Source organism: Phocoena phocoena, chromosome 3, assembly GCF_963924675.1.
Source record: "Phocoena phocoena chromosome 3, mPhoPho1.1, whole genome shotgun sequence".
Classification (NCBI taxonomy): Eukaryota; Metazoa; Chordata; class Mammalia; order Artiodactyla; family Phocoenidae; genus Phocoena; species Phocoena phocoena.
This window is the reverse complement of record NC_089221.1, coordinates 157504693-157526341: the sequence shown is the minus strand read 5'-3', so window position 1 is coordinate 157526341 and position 21649 is coordinate 157504693. Positions and strand designations below refer to the sequence as shown.

The 21649-nt window shown below is 43.9% G+C and overlaps 1 protein-coding gene across 1 annotated transcript in view; it reads right to left on the bottom strand.

The window, feature by feature from the left end:
* Positions 1-21649, bottom strand: part of OBSCN (obscurin, cytoskeletal calmodulin and titin-interacting RhoGEF) — a 145874-nt gene that overhangs the window by 113841 nt on the left and 10384 nt on the right. Inside the window, exons 9-12 of the mRNA XM_065873477.1 lie at positions 14387-14498; positions 9490-9765; positions 6964-7239; positions 2853-3128 (exon numbers count right to left, since the gene is read on the bottom strand). Coding sequence (XP_065729549.1) covers positions 2853-3128; positions 6964-7239; positions 9490-9765; positions 14387-14498 — 940 coding nt within the window. The remainder of the gene's footprint in view (positions 1-2852; positions 3129-6963; positions 7240-9489; positions 9766-14386; positions 14499-21649) is intronic.

Genomic DNA, 21649 nt, shown 5'->3' with positions numbered 1-21649 from the left:
GTAGTGTCACCGATGTCCATTTCAGCGCTTTGATTTTGTAGCGTTTGTGTTCCATTTAAGAAATCTTCCCTTACCTTCGGTCTTTAAAGAAACCATGGTATCACTGGACCATGTTTTGGTTTGTACCTTTTAACACTGAGGTTTCTAACCTGCCACGAGTGTACTTTTGTGTGTGGTGTGAATTGTCAGTACAGTTTAATTTTTCCTTATGGGTAAGTGGTCCAAGCACTATTTATGAAGACAACATCCCTCCTCGACTTCTCAACACAGACAGCACAGCAACAGATGAAATTGTGGTGTCGGGGAGGGGGCTGCGAGACGGGCGGAGGGGAGATTTCTCCGTGGTGCTACAGGAAACCACTGCTGCAAGGAGCTCTTGCTGACCTCACTACTACGTTCCTCTGATGCCATAAATATCGCCACACTGGGATCCCCTTATCTTGAAAACTATATAGCCTCACGATCATTCTTGACAACGGCTCCCAAGAAGTGCTCCTACCGCTCTTCTGCAAGCAAATAGCACATTGGCTGTACCTTGTCTTTGGAATCTGCCTGCTATTCTACAATCTGACCACCCAAAACACAAATTTGCTTTTATTTTCATTGTTAATCAACATCTCTGATTTTTCTCCTCAGATTACTGTCCGTCGATGGAAACCTCTGACTCTCTCTCAAGAATGTGTACTAATTTCCCCACATAGTCTCGTAGCATCTTTTATCAGACCTGGAATTAGAAACATGATACAATTGTGCCATTTTAAGTCCTTCACAAAAGTTTCACTTGCCAAGTGTTTCTCGCCAGGACTTAGCTGTGGAAATGTCTTCTGCATGTTCATTCTCTTACACCGTAATCTTGCTCAACAATCGTACACAGCCTAATAATGGATCCGTCAGATTGTCTGAGTTGATAATCACATCATCAGCAAATTCTACCTTGATTTTTCTAAACCCTTTGCCAGTGATTTTATGCTCCTCCTGAATCCGCTCAGTGGCTACAGAGGCCCACGTGTGTTCTCCGTCACATCAAAGATTTCCAGGGACACGTTAAGTGGGATCCTGCTCTTGTTGTTGCTGTTGTTGTTGTTGGAGGAATTTTATTAAAACGTTACAAAAACAACACTTTTGTACAGTATGCTAAGAATCATATGGCAGGAACTGGTGCTCAGTTTTCTCACACTTTTTGCCTGGATTTCGGACGATCATATTTCATCAACCATTTGATTCTCTACTTGTTCAGAGGACCACATCCTTTTCATTCAATCTCTTAATGCCAAGCTTTATATATATTAACGTTGCCAACATTCAGGCCAACGTGCAATCCTGGACTAGGACTCTCATCACTGATCTCCACCCCGTGAATGCATGGCCGATTCCTTTTGCTAACATTTCATTTATGATATTCACTGTGATATTCACAATATATACGTCTGGCATTTCATCCCTCCTTCATGCGTTTCTTCTGCGATTCTGGGAGGCATCAATGTTATGTTCTGCACTTAAACAGACTTATGGAGTGCATCTCCCTTTTCTATCGCTAAGACCATCTCCACAAGCATAGAATAACAGTTTTTCAGTATGTTTTGTAGACTGTACCAGAGAACTACAAGGCAGTTCTTGGGAAGATTTTTCATTATTGGTCCTACTGATTGACAAGTCGAACAACTCTTGGAGTTTTCTACAACTTCTTGTGTCACTTTTCATACAGTTTTCCAGGATGTAGTCAAACTTCACAACTTTTCAAAGCTTTTATCTTAGAATACTCTCTAATTCGCTCCGAATGCCACATGTTACAGAAATGCCTTCTCGGATCTGGGATATCTATACACACCCATAAATAAACCTATGGTTGCACGGTCTCAAAGACTTATGGGTTGGCACCTAGGAGTCAATGTGGATTGGCAGCCCACCCCTACTCAGCATTAAGGCTCTCTTCACAGAAGACAAATCACCTGATTTCTTAGACTGCCCTATGTTCCAGCCACGAGGCAGAGACACTCACTAACCTTTAGGAAAGTGCAACGAAATAAAGACTGCTTTGCCAGTCAGAGTCTGCTGCTAGTTCACTCACTCCTCATTAGCAAAGCAGACTGATGGGGCAGTAGCGACGTTTTCCTTTCTGTTCCTAAATTAATCAATATAACTCCACGGGGAAAACTGACCCACAGCATCCAAACTGTTTGAAGACAAAGGCAAAATCCTATTGCATTTAAGACGATCACCCTAAACACCACAGAGGACTCTGTTCCAATCCTCCTTTCTTCCTCCCTTTGCAAGACCGTGACAACAAACTTCGCCTATCTTCTGCTACCTACAGGCAACCGGAGCTTCCATATTCAGGAAAATGAAGGAAGGCCATCCCAGAAACCTCAACTCTGAGCATCCAAAGTTCATCCTAAGATAATTCCAAGCGGGACTGGGTGGCCAACATCTCCACTAATCTGTGATCAATGAAATTGAAAGCCCATCTGGCAACCCGAGACCTGGCATGAGCCATGTGGTAGGTGTCAGGAAAGAAGTACCATGGAAGGAAACTCACATATCCCCAGGCCTACCTCAGACCCCACGCATCAGGGACAGCCAGGGTCCCGATACCAGGAACAACAGGAAGACTCTGGGCAGGTGCTAAGACACTGTGACTGGGCCTGATTGCATAGAAACCGGTGGACACAAATGGCCCCTCTTCCTGCCACGCCCACACTCTCCAACCATCCTCCCCTGGGCAAAATGGCTATAAATGTGGGACGTGGAATACTGGGAGGCTACAGGAAAGCGAACACCCGTCTGTCAGGCCGCAAGACAGTCCCCTCATCACCTCCAAACACGCTAGCTTAGTATCCTCCTCCAGGACTGACCTGTGACATCCAGGTGGAAGGAGACCCTCTGGCCCCCGGCCTCGCAGCTGTACTCCCCGGTGTCTGCCTTGCCCGCCTGCTGCACCACCAGCCGTCGCCCTCGGCCCGTGGCCTCTACACGCACTTTCGAGCTCGAACTCAGCTTCTTTCCATCCTTGTACCACGTCACCTCCGTCTGGGCCTGGGCCACCTCGCAGCTCAGCGTGGCACTGGCCCCCGCCACGGCCTGCACTTCACTGCGTGCCGGCTGCTCCTTGGCAAACACCTCCTTGGGCTCTGGGGACAGGGAGGGATACACGGGTCAAGGACACCATCTCAGTCAGGAAAGCAGCCCTGGGCAAAAGAGACCTGCGTGGGGAGCCGTGGGCCAGGCGGGTGCGAGGGGTGCGGAGGTGGGGCCGGGGCCAAGCTGGAGACTTCTCCAGGCTCTGCACCAGCCGTGTGCCCCGCAGAAGGCCCCCTGCCTTTCTCAGCGACAAGTAACACAAGTGATGCATTCTCCCCCAGGTCTGCGTGAGCTGGTCCAGGGGGTGGGGGGGTGGGGGGAAGGTGCGCTTTTTGAATAGACTTCTCCCCTGCTCATAGCATCTGCGGGGCCACACGCAAGTGTTCCCAAACCTTCCCAGATGGGGCCACAGTCTTTTCCATATGCCTCAGCAGGGAACTTTGCACCTGCAGTCCATGGAAATCACTGAGGCTCGGTGCCCTGGCCTACACATAGTATGGTCAAGTTGTGGCAATCTCTGGGGAGTGCTGGCACCTCCCCGTGGTTCTCTTTTCCATTGTCTGAGGAATAAAGAAGCTGAGCACCTTTCCCCGTACACTGGGGTCCCCATTACTCTTTTCTTCTTCCTGGTGACACTATTCAAAGTTTTGCCCACTCACCAATAGTAGGCTCTCTCTTCTCTCAATTCATCTCTAGGCACTCTTAAGGCATTGAAATACTAGAGAAGACAGATTGCTAGCTTTCAATGTTATTCCCAACTGTGGGACTCGCATTTTCACCGTTTGATCGAGTCCTCCGATGAAACAAAGATTTTCCCTGCAGTAGTGTCACCGATGTCCATTTCAGCCCTTTGGTTTTGGAGCATTTGTGTTCCATTTAAGAAATCTTCCCTTACCTTTGGTCTTTAAAGAAACCATAGTATCACCAGACCATGTTTTGGTTCGTACCTTTTAACACTGAGGTTTCTGACCCGCCACAAGTGTACTTTTGTGTGTGGTGTGAATTGTCAGTACAGTTTAATTTTTCCCTATGGGTAAGGGGTCCAAGCACTATTTATGAAGACAACATCGCTCCTCGACTTCTCAACACAGACAGCACAGCAACAGACGAAATTGTGGCAGCAGGGAGGGGGCTGTGAGACAGGCGGAGGGGGGATTTCTCCGTGGTGGTGCAGGAAACCTCTGCTGCAAGGAGCTCTTGCTGACCTCACTACTACGTTCCTCTGATGCGGTAAATATTGCTGCACTGGGATCGCCTTATCTTGAAAACTATATAGCCTTACGATCATTCTTGACAACGCTTCCCAGGAAGCGCTCCTACAGCTCTTCTGCAAGCAAATAGCACATTGGCTGTACCTTGTCTTTGGAATCTGCCTGCTATTCTACCATCCGACCACCCAAAACACAAATTTGCTTTTATTTTCATTGTTAATCAACATCTCTGATTTTTCTCCTCAGATTACTGTCCGTCAATGGAAACCTCTGACTCTCTCTCAAGAATGTGTACTAATTTCCCCACATAGTCTCGTAGCATCGTTTATCAGACCTGGAATTAGAAACATGATACAAATGTGCCTTTTTAACTCTTTCACATTAGTTTCACTTGCCAAGCATTTCTCGCCAGGACATGGCTGTGGAAATGTCTTCTGCATGTTCATTCTCTTACACCCTAATCTTACTCAACAATCGTACACAGCCTAATAATTTATCCATCGGATTGTCTAAGTTGATAATCACATCATCAGCAAATTCTACCTTGAGTTTTTCTAAACCCTTTGCCAGTGATTTTATGGTCCTCCTGAATCCGCTCAGTGGCTACAGAGGCCCACGTGTGTTCTCCATCACATCAAAGATTTCCAGGGACACGTTAAGTGGGATCCTGCTCTTGTTGTTGATGTTGTTGTTGTTGGAGGAATTTTATTATAAAGTTAAAAAAACAGCCCTTTTTTTTGCGGTACACAGGCCTCTCACTGTTGTGGCCTATCCCGGTGCAGATCACAGGATCCGGACGCTCAGGCTCAGCGGCCATGGCTCATGGGCCCAGCCGCTCCACGGCATGTGGGATCTTCCCGGACTGGAGCACAAACCCGTGTCCCCTGCATCGGCAGGTAGTCTCTCAAACACTGCGCTACCAGGACGGCCCAGAAACACTTTTGTACAGTATTTTAAGCATTATGTGGCAGGAACTGGTACTCACTTTTCTCACATTTTTTGCCTGGATTTGGGATGATCAAATTTCATCAACCATTTGATTCTCTACTTGTTCAGAGGACCACATCCTTTTGCATTCAATCTCTTAATGCCATGCTTTATATATTTTAACTTTGCCAACCTTCAACACAACATGCAATCCTGGACTAGGACTCTGATCACTGACTCCACCCCGTGGACGCATGGCTGAATTCCTTTTGCTAACAATTCATTTATGATTTTGGCTGTGATATTTGCAATACATACGTCTGGAATTTCATTCATCCTTCCTGCCTTTCTTCAGTGATTCTAGTATGCGTCGATGTTATGTTCTGAATTTAAAGAGACTTATGGAGTGCATCTCCTTTTTCTATCTCTAAGACCATCTCCACAAGCATGGAATAACAGCTTTCCAGGATAGTTTGTAGACTGTACCAGAGAACTACAAGGTAGTTCCTGGGAAGATTTTTCACTATTGGTCCTACTGATTGACAAGTCACACAACTCTTTGAGTTTTCTACATCTTCTTGTGTCAGTTTTCATACAGTTGTCCAGGATTTAGTCAAACTTCACAACTTTTCAAAGCTTTTATCTTAGAACACTCTCTAATACGCTCCGAATGCCACATTTTACAGAAATGCCTTCTCGGATCTGGGCTATCTATACACACCCATAAATAAAGCTATGGTCGCAAGGTCTCAAAGACTTATGGGTTGGCACCTAAGAGTCAATGTGGATTTACAGCCCACCCCTACTCAGCATTAAGGCTCTCTTCACAGAAGACAAATCACCTGATTTCTTAGACTGCCCTATGTTCCAGCCACGAGGCAGAGACACTCACTAACCTTTAGGAAAGTGCAACGAAATAAAGACTGCTTTGCCAGTCAGAGTCTGCTGCTAGTTCACTCACTCCTCATTAGCAAAGCAGACTGATGGGGCAGTAGCGACGTTTTCCTTTCCGTTCCTAAATTAATCAATATAACTCCACGGGGAATACTGACCCACAGCCTCCAAACTGTTTGAAGACAAAGGCAAAATCCTATTGCATTTAAGAAGATCACCCTACACAGCACAGAGGACTCTGTTCCAATCCTCCTTTCTTTCTTCCTTTGCAAGGTCATGACAACATACTTGGCCTATCTTCTGCTGCCTACAGGCAACCGGAGCTTCCCTATCCAGGAAATTGAAGGGAGGGTGGCCCAGCAACCTCAAATCTGATCATCCAAAGTTCATCCTAAGATAATTCCAAGCGGGACTGGGTGGCCAACATCTCCACTAATCTGCGATCAATGAAATTGAAACCCCATCTGGCAACCCAAGACCTTGCATGAGCCATGAGGTAGGTGTCAGGAAAGAAGTACCAGGGGAGGAAAGTCACATATCCCCAGGCCTACCACAGACCCCAAGCATTAGGGAGAGCCAGGGTCTCGATACCAGGAACAACGGGAAGTCTCTGGGCAGGTGCTAAGACACTCTGACTGGGCCTTACTGCATGGAAACAGGTGGACACAAATGGCCCCTCTTCCTGCCACGCCCACACTCTCCATCCATACTCCCCAGGGCAAAAATGGCTATAACTGTGGGACGTGGAAGACTGGGAGGCTACAGGCAAGTGAACACCCGTCTGTGGAGGCCGCAAGACCGTCCCCTCATCACCTCCAAATAGGTTAGCTTAGTATCCTCCTCCAGGACTGACCTGTGACATCCAGGTGGAAGGAGACCCTCTGGCCCCCGGCCTCGCAGCTGTACTCCCCCGCGTCTGCCTTGCCCGCCTGCTGCACCACCAGCCGTCGCCCTCGGCCCGTGGCCTCCACACGAACTTTCGAGCTCGAACTCAGCTTTTTTCCATCCTTGTACCACGTCACCTCCGTCTGGGCCTGGGCCACCTCGCAGCTCAGCGTGGCACTGGCCCCCGCCACGGCCTGCACTTCACTGTGTGTCGGCTGCTCCTTGGCAAATACCACCTTGGGCTCTGGGGACAGGGAGGGATACACGGGTCAAGGACACCATCTCAGTCAGGAAGCCAGCCCCGGACAAAGGAGAGGGAAGTGGGGAGCCATGGAACGGGTGAGTGCAAGGGGTGCGGAGGTGGGGCGGGGGCCAAGCTGGAGACTTCTCCAGGCTCTGCACCAGCCGTGTGCCCTGCAGAGGTCCCCCTGCCTTTCTCAGCGACAAGTAACACAAGTGATTCATTCTCCCCTAGGTCCGCGTGAGCTGGTCCAGGGGTTGGGGGGGTGGGGGGAGGGTGTGCTTTTGGAAGAGACTTTTCCCCTGCTCGTGGCATCTCTGGGGTCACACGCATGTGTTCCCAAACCTTCCCAGATAGGGCCACAGTCTTTTCCATATGCCTCAGCAGGGAACATTGTACCTGCAGTCCATGGAAATCACTGAGGCTCGGTGCCCTGGCCTACACCTAGTATGGTCAACTTGTGGCAATCTGGTGGGAGTGCTGGCACCTCCCCGTGGTTTTCTTTTCCATTGTCTGAGGAATAAAGAAGCTGAGCACCTTTCCCAGAATGACTGGCGTCCCCATTACTCTTTTGTTCTTCCTGGTGCCACTATTCAAATTTTTGCCCACTCACAAACAGTAGGCTCTCTCTTCTCTCCATCTCAGAGCACTCTTTATGCATTGAAATACTAGAGAAGGACAGATTGCTAGCTTTCAAGGTTATTCCCAGCTGTGGGACTCCCATTTTCACTATGTGATCGAATTCTCTGATGAATCAGTTTTTCCCTTCAATAGTGTCACCGATGTCCATTCACGCTTTCAGTTTGGAGCATTTGTGTTCCATTTAAGAAATCTTCCTTTACCTTCGGTCTTTAACAAAACCACGGTATCACCGGACTGTCTTTTGGTTTGTACCTTTTAACACTAAGGTTTCTAACCCAGCACGAGTGTACTTTTGTGTGTGCTGTGAATTGTCAGTACAGTTTAATTTTTCCCTATGGGTAAGGGGTCCAAGCACTATTTATGAAGACAACATCCCTCCTCGACTTCTCAACACAGACAGCACAGCAACAGACGAAATTGTGGCGGCAGGGAGGGGGCTGCAAGATGGGCGGAGGGGGGATTTCTCCGTGGTGGTACAGGAAACCACTGCTGCAAGGAGCTATTTCTGACCTCACTACTACGTTCCTCTGATGCAGTAAATATCGCCGCACTGGGATCCCCTTATGTTGAAAACTATATAGCCTCACAATCGTTCTTGACAACGGCTCCCAGGAAGGGCTCCCACCGCGATTCTGCAAGCAAATAGCACATTGGCTGTACCTTGCCTTTGGAATCTGCCTGCTATTCTACCACCCGACCACCCAAAATACAAATTTGCTTAGATTTTCATTGTTAATCAACATCTCTGATTTTTCTCCTCAGATTACTGTCCGTCGATGGAAACCTCTGACTCTCTCTCAAGAATGTGTACTAATTTCCCCACATAGTCTCGTAGCAACTTTTATCAGACCTGGAATTACAAACATGATACAATTGTGCCCATTTAACTCTTTCACTAATGCCACGGGGAATACTGACCCGCAGCATCCAAACTGTTTGAAGACAAAGGCAAAATCCTATTGAATTGAAGATCACCCTAAACAGCACAGAGGACTCTGTTCCAATCCTCCTTTCTTCCTCCCTTTGCAAGGTCATGACAACATACTTGGCCTATCTTCTGCTGTCTACAGGCAACCGGAGCTTCCCTATTCAGGAAATTGAAGGAAGGGTGTTGCAGAAACCTCAAATCTGATCATCAAAAATTCACTCCTAAGATAATTGCAAGCGGGGCCGGTGGGCCAACATCTCCACTAATCTGCGATCAATGAAATTGAAACCCCATCTGGCAACCCAAGACCTGGCATGAGCCATGTGGTAGGTGTCAGGAAAGAAGTACCAGGGGAGGAAAGTCACATATCCCCAGGCCTACCACAGACCCCAAGCATTAGGGAGAGCCAGGGTCCCGATACCAGAAACAACAGGAAGTCTCTGGGTAGGTGCTAAGACACTGTGACTGGGCCTTACCGCATGTAAACAGGTGGACACAAATGGCCCCTCTTCCTTCCACGCCCACATTCTCCATCCATTCTCCCCCGGGGAAAAATAGCTATAAATGTGGGACGTGGAAGACTGGGAGGCTACAGGCGAGTGAACACCCGTCTGTGGAGGCCGCAAGACCGTCCCCTCATCACCTCCAAATACGCTAGCTTAGTATCCTCCTCCAGGACTGACCTGTGACATCCAGGTGGAAGGAGACCCTCTGGCCCCCGGCCTCGCAGCTGTACTCCCCGGCGTCTGCCTTGCCCGCCTGCTGCACCACCAGCTGCCACCCTCGGCCCGTGGCTTCCACATGCACTTTCGAGCTCGAACTCAGCTTCTTTCCATCCTTGTACCATGTCACCTCCGTCTGGGCCTGGGCCACCTCGCAGCTCAGTGTGGCACTGGTCCCCGCCACGGCCTGCACTTCACTACGTGCCGGCTGCTCCTTGGCAAACACCTCCTTGGGCTCTGGGGACAGGGAGGGATACACGGGTCAAGGACACCATCTCAGTCAGGAAAGCAGCCCTGGGCAAAAGAGACCTGCGTGGGGAGCCGTGGGCCAGGCGGGTGCGAGGGGTGCGGAGGTGGGGCCGGGGCCAAGCTGGAGACTTCTCCAGGCTCTGCACCAGCCGTGTGCCCCGCAGAAGGCCCCCTGCCTTTCTCAGCGACAAGTAACACAAATGACGCATTCTCCCCTTGGTCTGCGTGAGTTGGTCCGGGGAGTGGGGAGGTGGGGGGAGGGTGTGCCTTTGGAAGAGAATTCTCCCCTGCTCATGGCATCTGTGGGATCACACGCAAGTGTTCCCAATCCTTCCCAGGTGGAGCCACAGTCTTCTCCATACACCTGAGCAAGGAACTTTGCATCTGCAGTCCATGGAAATCAGTGAGGTTTAGGGCCCTGGCCTACACTTAGTATGGTCAACTTGTGGCAATCTTGGGGGAGTGCTGGCACCTCCCCATGGCTTTCCTTTCCATTGTCTGAGGAATAAAGAAGCTGAGCTCCTTTCCCCAAATGACTGGGGTCTCCATTACTCTTTTTTCTTCCTGGTGACACTATTCAAATTTTTGCCCACTCACCAATAGTAGGCTCTCTGTTCTCTCCATCTCTAGGCACTCTTTATGCATTGAAATACTAGAGAAGGAAAGATTGCTAGCTTTCAAGGTTATTCCTAACTGTGGGACTCACATTTTCACTGTGTGATCAAGTCCTCTGATGAATCAAAATTTTTCCCTTCAATAGTTTCAGCGATGTCCATTTCAGCCCTTTCAGTTTAGAGCATTTGTGTTCTACTTACAAATGTTTCCTTACCTAAGTCTTTAAAGAAACCACAGTATCATCAGTGGGGTTTTTTGTTTTTACCTTTACACTGGGTTTCTACCCCACCACAAGTTCACTTTTCTGTGTTGTGGGAATTACTAGTACGATTTAAGTTTTTCGTATTGTTACTTGGTACAAGCATCTGATGGGGATACTCTGATAAACTTCCTCTTTGCACAATTCTTCTAGGACAGAAACTGTGGGGTCATTATGGGTGCATTCCTCATCCCTCCTAGATGAGGCCAGAGTCTTTTCCCACAGGAAAGTGCAGGGCATGTTCTCATCTGCAGTGAATGAGGTTTGCTGAAGTGCTACCCTCACCTACTCTCATTGTCAGCAGTCTGGTGGGAGTGAAATGTACCTCCTGTGGCACTCTTTTGCATTTTTTGTGATGATTCAAAATAAAGACCCATTTCTGATGTTTTTGGTCATCAGTGTTTGCTCTTCTGTGGTGTCACTGTTCAACGTTTTTGCCCTATTTTTAATAGCACTGTCTGCCATTTGTATGTTCACTTTAAGGACATTTTTATACATACGAATGCTAGGCACTGACAAGTGTTTGTGTTCTAAATGTCTTCCACATCTGTGTGGTTTGCCTTTTCAGTACTTCATGCTATCTTCTGATGAATCTATCAATACATATTTAGTTTTAAGGTAGTCAAATATGTCAAATTTTTTTCATTATGATTAGTGCACTTGTATTTTATGAAGTCATTCTTTGGGACTTCCTTGGTGGTATAGTGGTTAAGAATCCACCTGCCAATGCAGGGGACACAGGTTCAAGCCCTGGTCCAGGAAGACCCCACATGCCACAGAGCAACTAAGCCCGTGCACCACAACTGTTGAGCCTGCTCTCTAGAGCCCGTGAGCCACAACTACTGAGCCTGAGAGTCACAACTACTGAAGCCTGCACACCTAGAGCCCATGCTAAACAACAAGAGAAGCCACCGCAGTGAGAAGCCCGCACACCACAGTGAAGAGTAGCCCCAGCTCGCCGCAACTAGAGAAAGCCTGCATGGAGCAACGAAGACAAAAATAATAAATAAAATTTTTCTTAATCATTTATTTTAAAAAAGAGAGAAATCATTCTTTAGTCTGAGGTAATTAAAACCATCTATGTTATCATCTAAGGGTTTTATGATTTTCCCTTCTATTCTGTGGTGTTTAACCCAACATGAGTTGACCATGGGGGATATGAATTACTGGCCTAATCGTTTTCCTATATGGTTAAATGGTTTAAGTGTCATTTATTAAAACCATGTTGTCTCTACTCCTTGCATGATTCCACATTTTTTTTAAGAAAAAGGAACAGGGGAATGTGGGCATCCATTCATGTGCAGATTTGTGTCGGAGATCACTACTCTGGTCCTTTGGTCTGTGTATCTATCCTTGCAATGAGACACTATTGTATTCATTACTGTAGCTTTATAACAATCTTGATATTGGTATAGCAAATAACTCACTTTTTGCTCTTCTTCAATAGTGTATTGACTGTACATGGTCTTAGCAATTTACTTCTGAATTTCCACAACCCCCACTAAACAAACATTTGTTTGGATTTTAATTGGTATTGAACATTTTTTATTCTTCCCTGGATTTCTACCCAACTATTTAGAACTTCTTTACTGTCTCTCAAAACATTTTTAATAATTCCCCCACACACACAGAGCTTCTCACCACCCTTTATTAGACTTGGAATTAGAAAATGATTCTTTTGATGCTATTGTAACTCTTTTAAAAATTTCATTTTCCAGATGTTTGTTGCTACTATGTAGCCGTAGAAGTGTTTTCTTCATATTGATTTTTTTACATGGTAATCATTCTCAGCTATCTTATTAAGTCTCATAATTTATCCTTTGGATTAATCATATTATCCATGAATTCAACTTTTGTTTCTTCACACGTTTCTGTCTTTTACTTTCTTTTCCTCCTATCTCTGTTGTACAATGTTGGTTAAAAGCAGTAACAGTTGGCTTCCTTGTCTGGTTCGCTATCTCACAGACAAACTTTCACTTTTTTGTGTGCAGATTAGCTGGTTTGTCTGCAGCATCATTTATCAGATTACAAACTGTTTTATTTATAATTTGTTAAGAATTTTATGTCATGAATTGATGCCAACTTTATTAAACTTTTCTTCTGTATTTATAATGCCAAATCTTACCAAATACTTTATTCTGCATGTCATGAACAGATTGCTTTGCTAATGTTTCTAGTGTTTGAACAGCCTTGCATTTCTGGACTATGACTTTTATCACGGTGTATTACCAATTTTCCTCTTAATATATTGTTAAATTTATTTTGATAATATTTTGTTTCAGATATTGGCCTTGATATCCATAATAGGTGGTCTGTAATTTTAATTCTTACAATTTTTTTGTCAGATATTTGTATCAATGTTATGCTATCTACATGAAACAAATCAGAGACTGTTTATCTCCTTTTTCTATTTTCTAGAAGAATATCCATGAACATGGGTTTTCTTTCCAAAGTATTTCATATAATTTACCAGTGGAACTACTGGGCTTAGATCTTTCTCTATGAGAAGATTTATCATTATGGTTCCAATTATTTAAAAGATTATAGGACTGGGCTTCCCTGGTGGCGCAGTGGTTAAGAGTCTGCCTGCCGATACAGGGGACATGGGTTCGTGCCCCGGTCTGGGAAGATCCCACATGCCGCGGAGCAGCTAGGCCCGTGAGCCATGGCCGCTGAGCCTGCGCGTCTGGAGCCTGTGCTCCACAACGGGAGAGGCCACAACAGTGAGAGGCCCACGTACCGCAAAAAAAAAAAAGATTATAGGACTACTTGAGTTGTTGAATGTTTCTTGTGTCACTTTTTATATAGTTTTCTAAGAATCTGATCAATTTGTCAAAACTTTCACACTTATTGCCATGAAAAAATATTGTCATGTTCTTCTAAAATACCATTCTTAAAAGATATATACATGCTGGTATAGGAGAAGCTACTATTCCTCTCCAAGTCTAAATCTATAAATCAGACTCCATGGGGAATTCTGACATAGAATGTTCTAACAGAAAACAAAAGGAAATCAGTATCTGCTTTGAAAAGAGAATTCCAGACCTCACATGTGCATATCTCAGGCACATATCAACCAACCCTCTGGTCTCTGTTTACTCTGCACACATATTGCAAGAAAAATGGATCTAGATTTTGTTACATGTAGATGCACAGATAACTTCTATATCCATGTGCAAGGAAGAAAGAGTGTTCAGAACACCTAAAACTTTGATAATCCATAGTTCAGTCTTGAGATAAATCCAAGTATGACTGTGTGGCAGAAATTTCCCCTTGTCCTGGCTTAATGAAATTCAAACATCTCTCCCTAGTGTGAACCCACATGCGTTGCTAGGTGACGGCATCTAGGAGCTGTCAGGACATCCAGGAGGAGCAAATTCACATACCCACAGTTAAAAGACATCTGGCCTACCTCAGACCCCAAGTGCAAGACAGAACCAGAGTCCCAGACACCAAGGAATACCCAGAAGGTTCTGGGCAGATGCTGGGAACTGAAGACTGTGCATTACTGTGTAGAAACACCACTCAGGGTTTATAGGAACACCATTATCCCTTCTGTTCACAGCCTACCCATCCAGCCTCCCTTGGTCCAGCCATGGGTATGAAAATGGGAGGTGGGAGGACGGAAGGCTAAATGAGATGAAGTCTAGTGGGAAGATCATCGGGTCTTTTGGGGGATGCAAGCCAGTCCCATCACCTCCACACAAGGCTAAGTTACTACCTCCAAGGACTGACCTGTGACATCCAGGTGGAAGGAGACCTTCTGGCCCCCGGCCTCGCAGCTGTACTCCCCGGCGTCTGCCTTGCCCACCTGCTGCACCACCAGCCTCCGGGTGCAGCCCTTGGCCTCCACATGCACTTTTGAGCTCGAATTCAGCTTCTTCCTGTTCTTGTACCACATCACCTCCGTCTGGGCCTGGGCCACCTCGCAGCTCAGTGTGGTGCTGGCCCCCACCACGGCCTGCACCTCTTTATGTGCTGGCTGTCCCTTGATAAACACCGCAGAGGACTCTGGGCACAGAAAGGGATACACAGTGTCAGAGACACAAAGCTGATACCAGCCTGTGAGACCAAAACTTAAAAGAGTTCAGTAAATTTTCTCCTTGGAGCCAGTGATGCCATGTGCCCAGGAAGGTGTAGAGTTGTGTTTACAAACAAATATCTCAAGTGTACATTTTGGTGATGTTCTGACACAAGGTCAATTCCTAAGGCTAGAGGAAAGTGGCCAAAGTTATTCTAGCATCTGTCACAGCTAGTTCATTGTCTTTCCCATGTGACAGTCACCTCTGGCAGGCAGGTTGGGTTGTGTGCACTTGTATCCCCTATATCTATAAATACATATAGGATCTCAGAGAGTCCATGCTGTATATGCATTCATTCATTCATTCATTCAATCACTGATGCAACTAATGTCAGTGGAGGGCCCATTATCTGCAGGCACTATGGTGGTGCTGGGAATGTTATACCATAGCTGGAAACGTGAGTAATACAGTCTCTGTTCTTACAGATCTTACCTTCTACTGAGGAAAAACAAACAAACATGACAACGATTTAATGCTACGGTCAATGCTGTGATGAAATAAGAGTGATGTGCTAGAGAGAAGGGACTGACAGTGACTTAGATTTGGTGGTCAGAGAAAATCTTGGTAAGGAGTAATGTTTAGGTGAAGTGCTAAATGATAAAAGGGAGGCAGCTTTGATGAAAGCTGAGGGGAGTCATTCTAACGGAGATGAGAGCTAGGGCCAGGGCTCTCCTAGAAGGATAGATGTGAAGTGAGTGAGGAAGGTAAAAGGGAACTGCACTTTTGGAACCACACTGGGCATCTGATTTTCTCCTCTGGACACTGCTGTTCCTTAGTACAGCATGACACTAAAAGGCATAGGGCTGCTACTACGAAACAGGAAACCTGGTCAGGCTATGTATACCTTGTGTAAGCAGAAAGATAAAGTTAAAGATTGAGGAGCCAAGCCTCCAGGAAAAAGAGATCTTGTAGAATTGAGCCCCACACTCGGCCACATTCCCCTCAAGATGTTTGATGAGCTCCACAACTGCATGGTCCAGGAGACTATGAAGCCAAGCAGAAAACCTCTGAAAACTATAGCAGACTTTTTAGCACCTTGCATTACCAGAGAGACAAAGATTAGAGTTGAGTGTCTGCCTGAAAAGAGACCCCCCTCCATACCCCAAGTCTCTGTAGAAATCCTTGGAGGACTATGCCCAGGAATGGGGGCAAACCAGAGATAGATGACCCTGATCAAAACTGTAATGCAGCATTGAGTGAGTGCAGTCCTTGAATAGACTAAAGTTCTTAGTTGTTCTCTCCCTCCCTAGCAAAGGAAATACTGACCCTCTGTCTGAAGTAAGATAACATCATCCATATTCAAAAAGTTTTCTCAAACGATTTCTGACAGTCAACTGAAAATTCACTGGCATGCCAAGGACAAGAGTGAATAGAAATCCAAAAAAAGGCAATATCAGATGATCAGACCAGGATATAACCATGATAATACTTCTTTAATGTGAAAGAAAAGAAAATATATCAAATACAAAAATTTTACTACAGAGTCTAGAATCTATAGAATCTATAAGAAATTAAACAAATGGAAATTATGAAACTGGAAAATACAATAACTGAAAGTAAACACACTATAAATGGGTTTGACAACAGATTAGATATAGAAGAATAGAAAATTAGTGGATTGGAAGACAGATCTAAAGAAAATATCCAGACTAAAGCAGAGAGAGAAAAAAAATTAAGAGGTGGAGAGAAAGAGAGATACATATGAGACATGTGAGAAACCACACTCTATGGTTGAGGAAAGACAAAACTCCACAGACTCAAAATGCTCTGCAACCCTAACCAGGATGAATACAAAGAAAATCACACTTAGATTCATCAATGTAAACTGCTGAAAATCAAAATCAAACACAATACCTTAAAAACAACAGGAAAAGAAAAAAATGACCCTTGAGGGAACATAATATATATGACAGTAGATATTCCAAAAAAATACATGGAATCTGGAAGACAGTGGAATAGTCTCTTAAAAAAATTTTTTTTAAATATGGGCAGGGGATTGTTAAACTGTAATTTGATAACCAGAGAAAATAGCCCTCAGAATATTGGGCCTAAATCCTGGCTCTGTAATTCTCTGGCTATGTGAACTTTGGCAAGTTATGGAATTTCCTTGTGCCTTATCTTAAAATGGGAATAATCAGAATTCCTCTTCCCAAGGTGGTTGTGAAGTTTAGACAAGTAAAAAGACAAGAATCACTTCATAAAATCTGGCCCTTGGCATGTAATTAATACCCGCTAGCTGCTATGTGGTAAGTTTTGTGAGAAAACACACTTTTAGGTGGCATGACCACACACCCCTACTCCCTAATAATTAAGCTGAGGAACATAAGAAGGACCTCAAGGAACCCACCTGTGATGTTGAGGTGGAAGGAGATCTTTCAGCCCCTGGCCTCTCAGCTGTATTCACCCAGCATCTACCTTGCCTACCTGATGCGCCACCAGCCTCGGGGTGCAGCCCTTCCTTGGCCTCCACACACACTTTTGAGCTTGAACTCAGTTTCTTTCCCTCCTTGAACCATATCACCTCTGTCTGGGCCAGGGCTACCTCACAGCTTAGCATGGTGTTCACCCCCACCTCAGCCTGCACTTCCCTGCATGCTGGATGCTCCTTGGCAAATATCAGTGTGGCCTCTGGGGACAGGGAGGAAGACGAGACAATCAAATTTCTAGAATTGGATGAGGGCCCACCTTCTGGATCTCAAAACCATGATGCCTTGGCCACAAGCCAGTCCTATTCCTAGCTTTCTCAACACAGAGAACTTCACACTCAGAAGATGTACAAAGCAGGGAACAGGTTAGTTCTCAGAATCTGAAGGCTCCCAGTTCAATAATTTTCACACTGGTATATGTTACAGTTCAGGCTCTGGCATCTACTTAGCACCTATGATCTCATAATTACCCTAACAAAGAGAGGCATAATTTGTGGCTGGCGTATCACAGCATTGGTATTTTCAGGGAGAATTTCTTATACCATGTCACCAAGAACAGGCAATACCCCTGAGTCACAGGAACATTAATATGTTAATGCAGTCTACAACTTCTAGCAGGCCAGTCACCATTAGTGTAATCAAATCCTTGGCCTTGGGAATCAGATGCTGCTTTTTATTAACTTACTCTATTTGCTTGACATCACATTACTCTAGAACAGAGGTCCCCAATCCCCGGGTCACAAACCAATACCAGTCCACAGCCTGTTAGGAGCTGGGCCTCACAGCAGGAGGTGAGCAGTGGGTGAGCAAGCAAAGCATCATCTGCTGCTCCCCACTTCTTCCCATTGCTCCCCATCACTCACATTACCACCTGAACCATCCCCCCATTGCTTGCATTACCGCCTGAACCATCACTTGCATTACCACCTGAACCATCCCCCATAGCTCGCATTACTGCTTGAACCATCCCCCCTCCCTGGTCTGTGGAAAAATTATCTTCCACAGAACTGGTCCCTGGTGCAAAAAAGGTAGGGAACCACGCTCTAGAACCCATTCTACTACTCTAGACTTGATTTTCTTCTTTAAAAAGTATATTCATTGGTAATTCTTTCAGTGAGATTTTATGAATGATAAATTCTCTCCATTTACTCTCTGAAAATGTCTGTATTTCACTTAATTTTGAATGATAGTTTAGCTGGATACAGAATTCTAGATCAACAGTTATTTTCCCTCAGTGCTTTGGAGACTATACCATCTTTTCTGTGCTCTTCATTGCTGCTGAAAAATCTACAGGAAGAATAACTATCATCCCATTAATCTTTTTTCCCTTTGGAGGTTAAGATCTCCTCTTGGTTTTTGGCCTTCTGGAATTCACTAGATGTGACTTTTTTTTTTTTTTTACAATTCCCATTATTTCTTATGAATCTTGAAGTTTAGGATTCATGTCTTTTACCATTTCTTAAATTTCTCCGCATTATTTCTTTCATTATTTCATCTTCCTCATTATCTCTAGTCTCTCCTAGAAGTCCTTTTAGACATACGTGTGGCCTTCTACTTCTCTTCTCTATGTCTGTCATTATCTCTTATTTTTTACCTCTTTGTGATTCATCCTGAGTAATTTTCTCAGATCTATCTTCCAATTCAATAATTCTATCTTCAGCTATGTCTAATTTGCTGTTTATCCCTCCACTGAATTGTTATTACAAAAGTTGTGTTTCTTATTCAAGAAGTTTCATTTGATTCTTTAAATCTGCCTGTTCTTTTTCCTAGTATTTCACTTTTTCTTACATTTTCTAGTCTTCCATACATATCTTTAATCATTTTAAGTAAACTTATTTGACATACTCTTTCAGATTGTTTTTCTATCATCTGAAGTTCCTGAGTGGAACTTCTGATCTTCTAATATTGCTCTTGTTTGTAAGTTCCAACTCTCATTTATATTGGATCATTCTTCTGGTGCTTAGATAATTTCTTTTATTTCTTATATGACTTAAAATACAAATGCATAAACAATAATTATAAAACTATAAAGTTAACAGACACACTATGTATGAAGACATAACTTGTGACATTAACAACATTCAGCTTGGGGCACAACCTGTAAAGAAGCAGAGTTTTTCTATTGAAACTAAGATGATATAAGTTCAAACTTGATTATTACAAAGTTAGATGTTAATGACAATCCCCAGGGTAATCACTAAGAAAAAATGAATGTACATATACATAAAGAAATGAGAAAGTAACAAAAATGGCGCACTAGAAAAAATAAATTAATCATAAATGACAATAATGGAGAAAATAATGGCAAAAAGATATGACATATAAGAAACAAAGAGTAAAATAGCAGAAGGAAATACTTCCTTATAAGAATTAACTTAATACAAAATGAATTTTTAAAATGCTGTCTACAGGAGATTCACTTTAGATCCAAAGATACAAATAGGTTGAAAGTGAAAAGATACTCCATACAAATAGCAATCAATAGAGACCTGAGGTGGCTATACTGTCAAACAAAAGGAAAAAAACATTACAAGACATTATATTTAATATATACAGATATAGATTAAGGATGTTATATATTGATTAAAAGGGTCAATTCATCAAGAAGATATCACAACCACAAACATAAGCACAACTAACAGGAGAGCTCCAAAATATATGAAACGAAAACTAAAAATTAAAGGGAGAAATAGACAGTTCTCCAAGAATAGTCAGAGACTTCAGTACCCTACTTTCAATAATGGATAGAACAACCAGACAGATCAATAAGGAAATAGGACATGAATAACACTATACAAGAAACTAGACCTAACTGACTTACAGAGGACACTTCACCCAACACCAACAGAAGACACATTTTACTCAAGCACATATGGAACATCCTCTAACACAGACCACATGTTAGGCCATAAAACAAGTCTCAATAAATCTAAAAAGACTGAAAGCATACAAAGAATCTTTTTGACTATGATGGAATGAAACTAGACAGCAATACTAGAAAGAAAACTGGAAAATTCAAAAGTATGTCAAAATTAAACAACACACTCAAAGGAGAATTACAAGGAAAATTAGAAAATATTTTGAGATAAATGAAAATGAAAACACAGCATACCAAAACTTATGAGGTGCAGTGAAAGCAGTGCTCAGTTTCCTGCCATCCATAGCTATAAGTTATAAGCCTATTTTTAAAAGAAGATCACAAATCAATAACCTAACTTCATACCTTAAGAAACGAGAAAAAGATTAAGTTAAACCCAAACTTAGAACAATGAAGAAAATAAAGATTAGAGCATAGATAAGTGAAATGGAGAACACAAAAGCAATAGAAAGAATCAAGGAAACCAAAAGGTGGTTCTTTGAAAAGATCAACAAACTTGACAAAATATTAGCTAGACTGACCAAGAAAAAAGATAGAAGACTCAAATTATTAAAATCAGGAAAAAAAAAAACTGGGGACATCAATAAAGACCTTACCAAAAAAAAAAAAAGGATTAAAAGAGAATACTATGAACAACTGCACACCAACTAGATAACTAGATGAAATGGGGAAATTCCTAGAAACACATAAACTATCAAAACTAACACAAGAATAAATGGAAAAACATCTGAATAGACCTATAACAAGTAAAGAGATTTAATCAGTAATCAAAAACAAAATGAGAGGCATCCAGACTGGAAATGAAGTAAAACTACCTGCAGATGACATGATTTGTATATAGAAAATCCTAAGGCATCCACAAAAGAACTAATAGAGTGAATAAATGAATTCGGAGAAGCTGCAGGATATTAGACCAATATACAAAAATCAATTCTATTTCCATACATTAGTAATGAACAATTTTTAAAAGAAATTAACAAAATTCCATTTACAGTAGCATCAAAAAGAATAAAATACTTAGCAACAAACTTAACAAAATAAGCACAATTCCTGCACACTAAAAACTATAAAACATAATTGAAAGAAATTTAAAAGACCAAAATAAATAGAAAGTCATCTCATATTGTGGATTAGGAGACTAAGACTGTTAAGATGGCAAAGAGGACTTCCCTGGTGGTCCAGTCGTTAAGACTCTGCACTTCCACCACAGGGGGCACGGGTGTGATCCCTGCTCAGGGAACTAAGATCCCACATGCCACATGGTGCAGCCAAAAAAATAAAATTAAAAAAGAAATCTGGGGCTTCCCTGGTGGTGCAGTGGTTGAGAGTCCGCCTGCTGATGCAGGGGACGTGGGTTCGTGCCCCGGTCTGGGAGGATCCCACATGCCTCGGAGTGGCTGGGCCCGTGAGCCATGGCCGCTGAGCCTGCACCTCCGGAGCCTGTGCTCCGCAACGGGAGGGAGGGGCCACAACAGTGAGAGGCCCGCGTACTGAAAAAAAAAAAAAGAAATCGGATACCAGTCATTTGGGTACATCCCTGGTGGTGCAGTGGTTAAGAATCTGCCTGCCAGTGCAGGGGACATGGGTTCAATCCCTGGTCCGAGAAGATCCC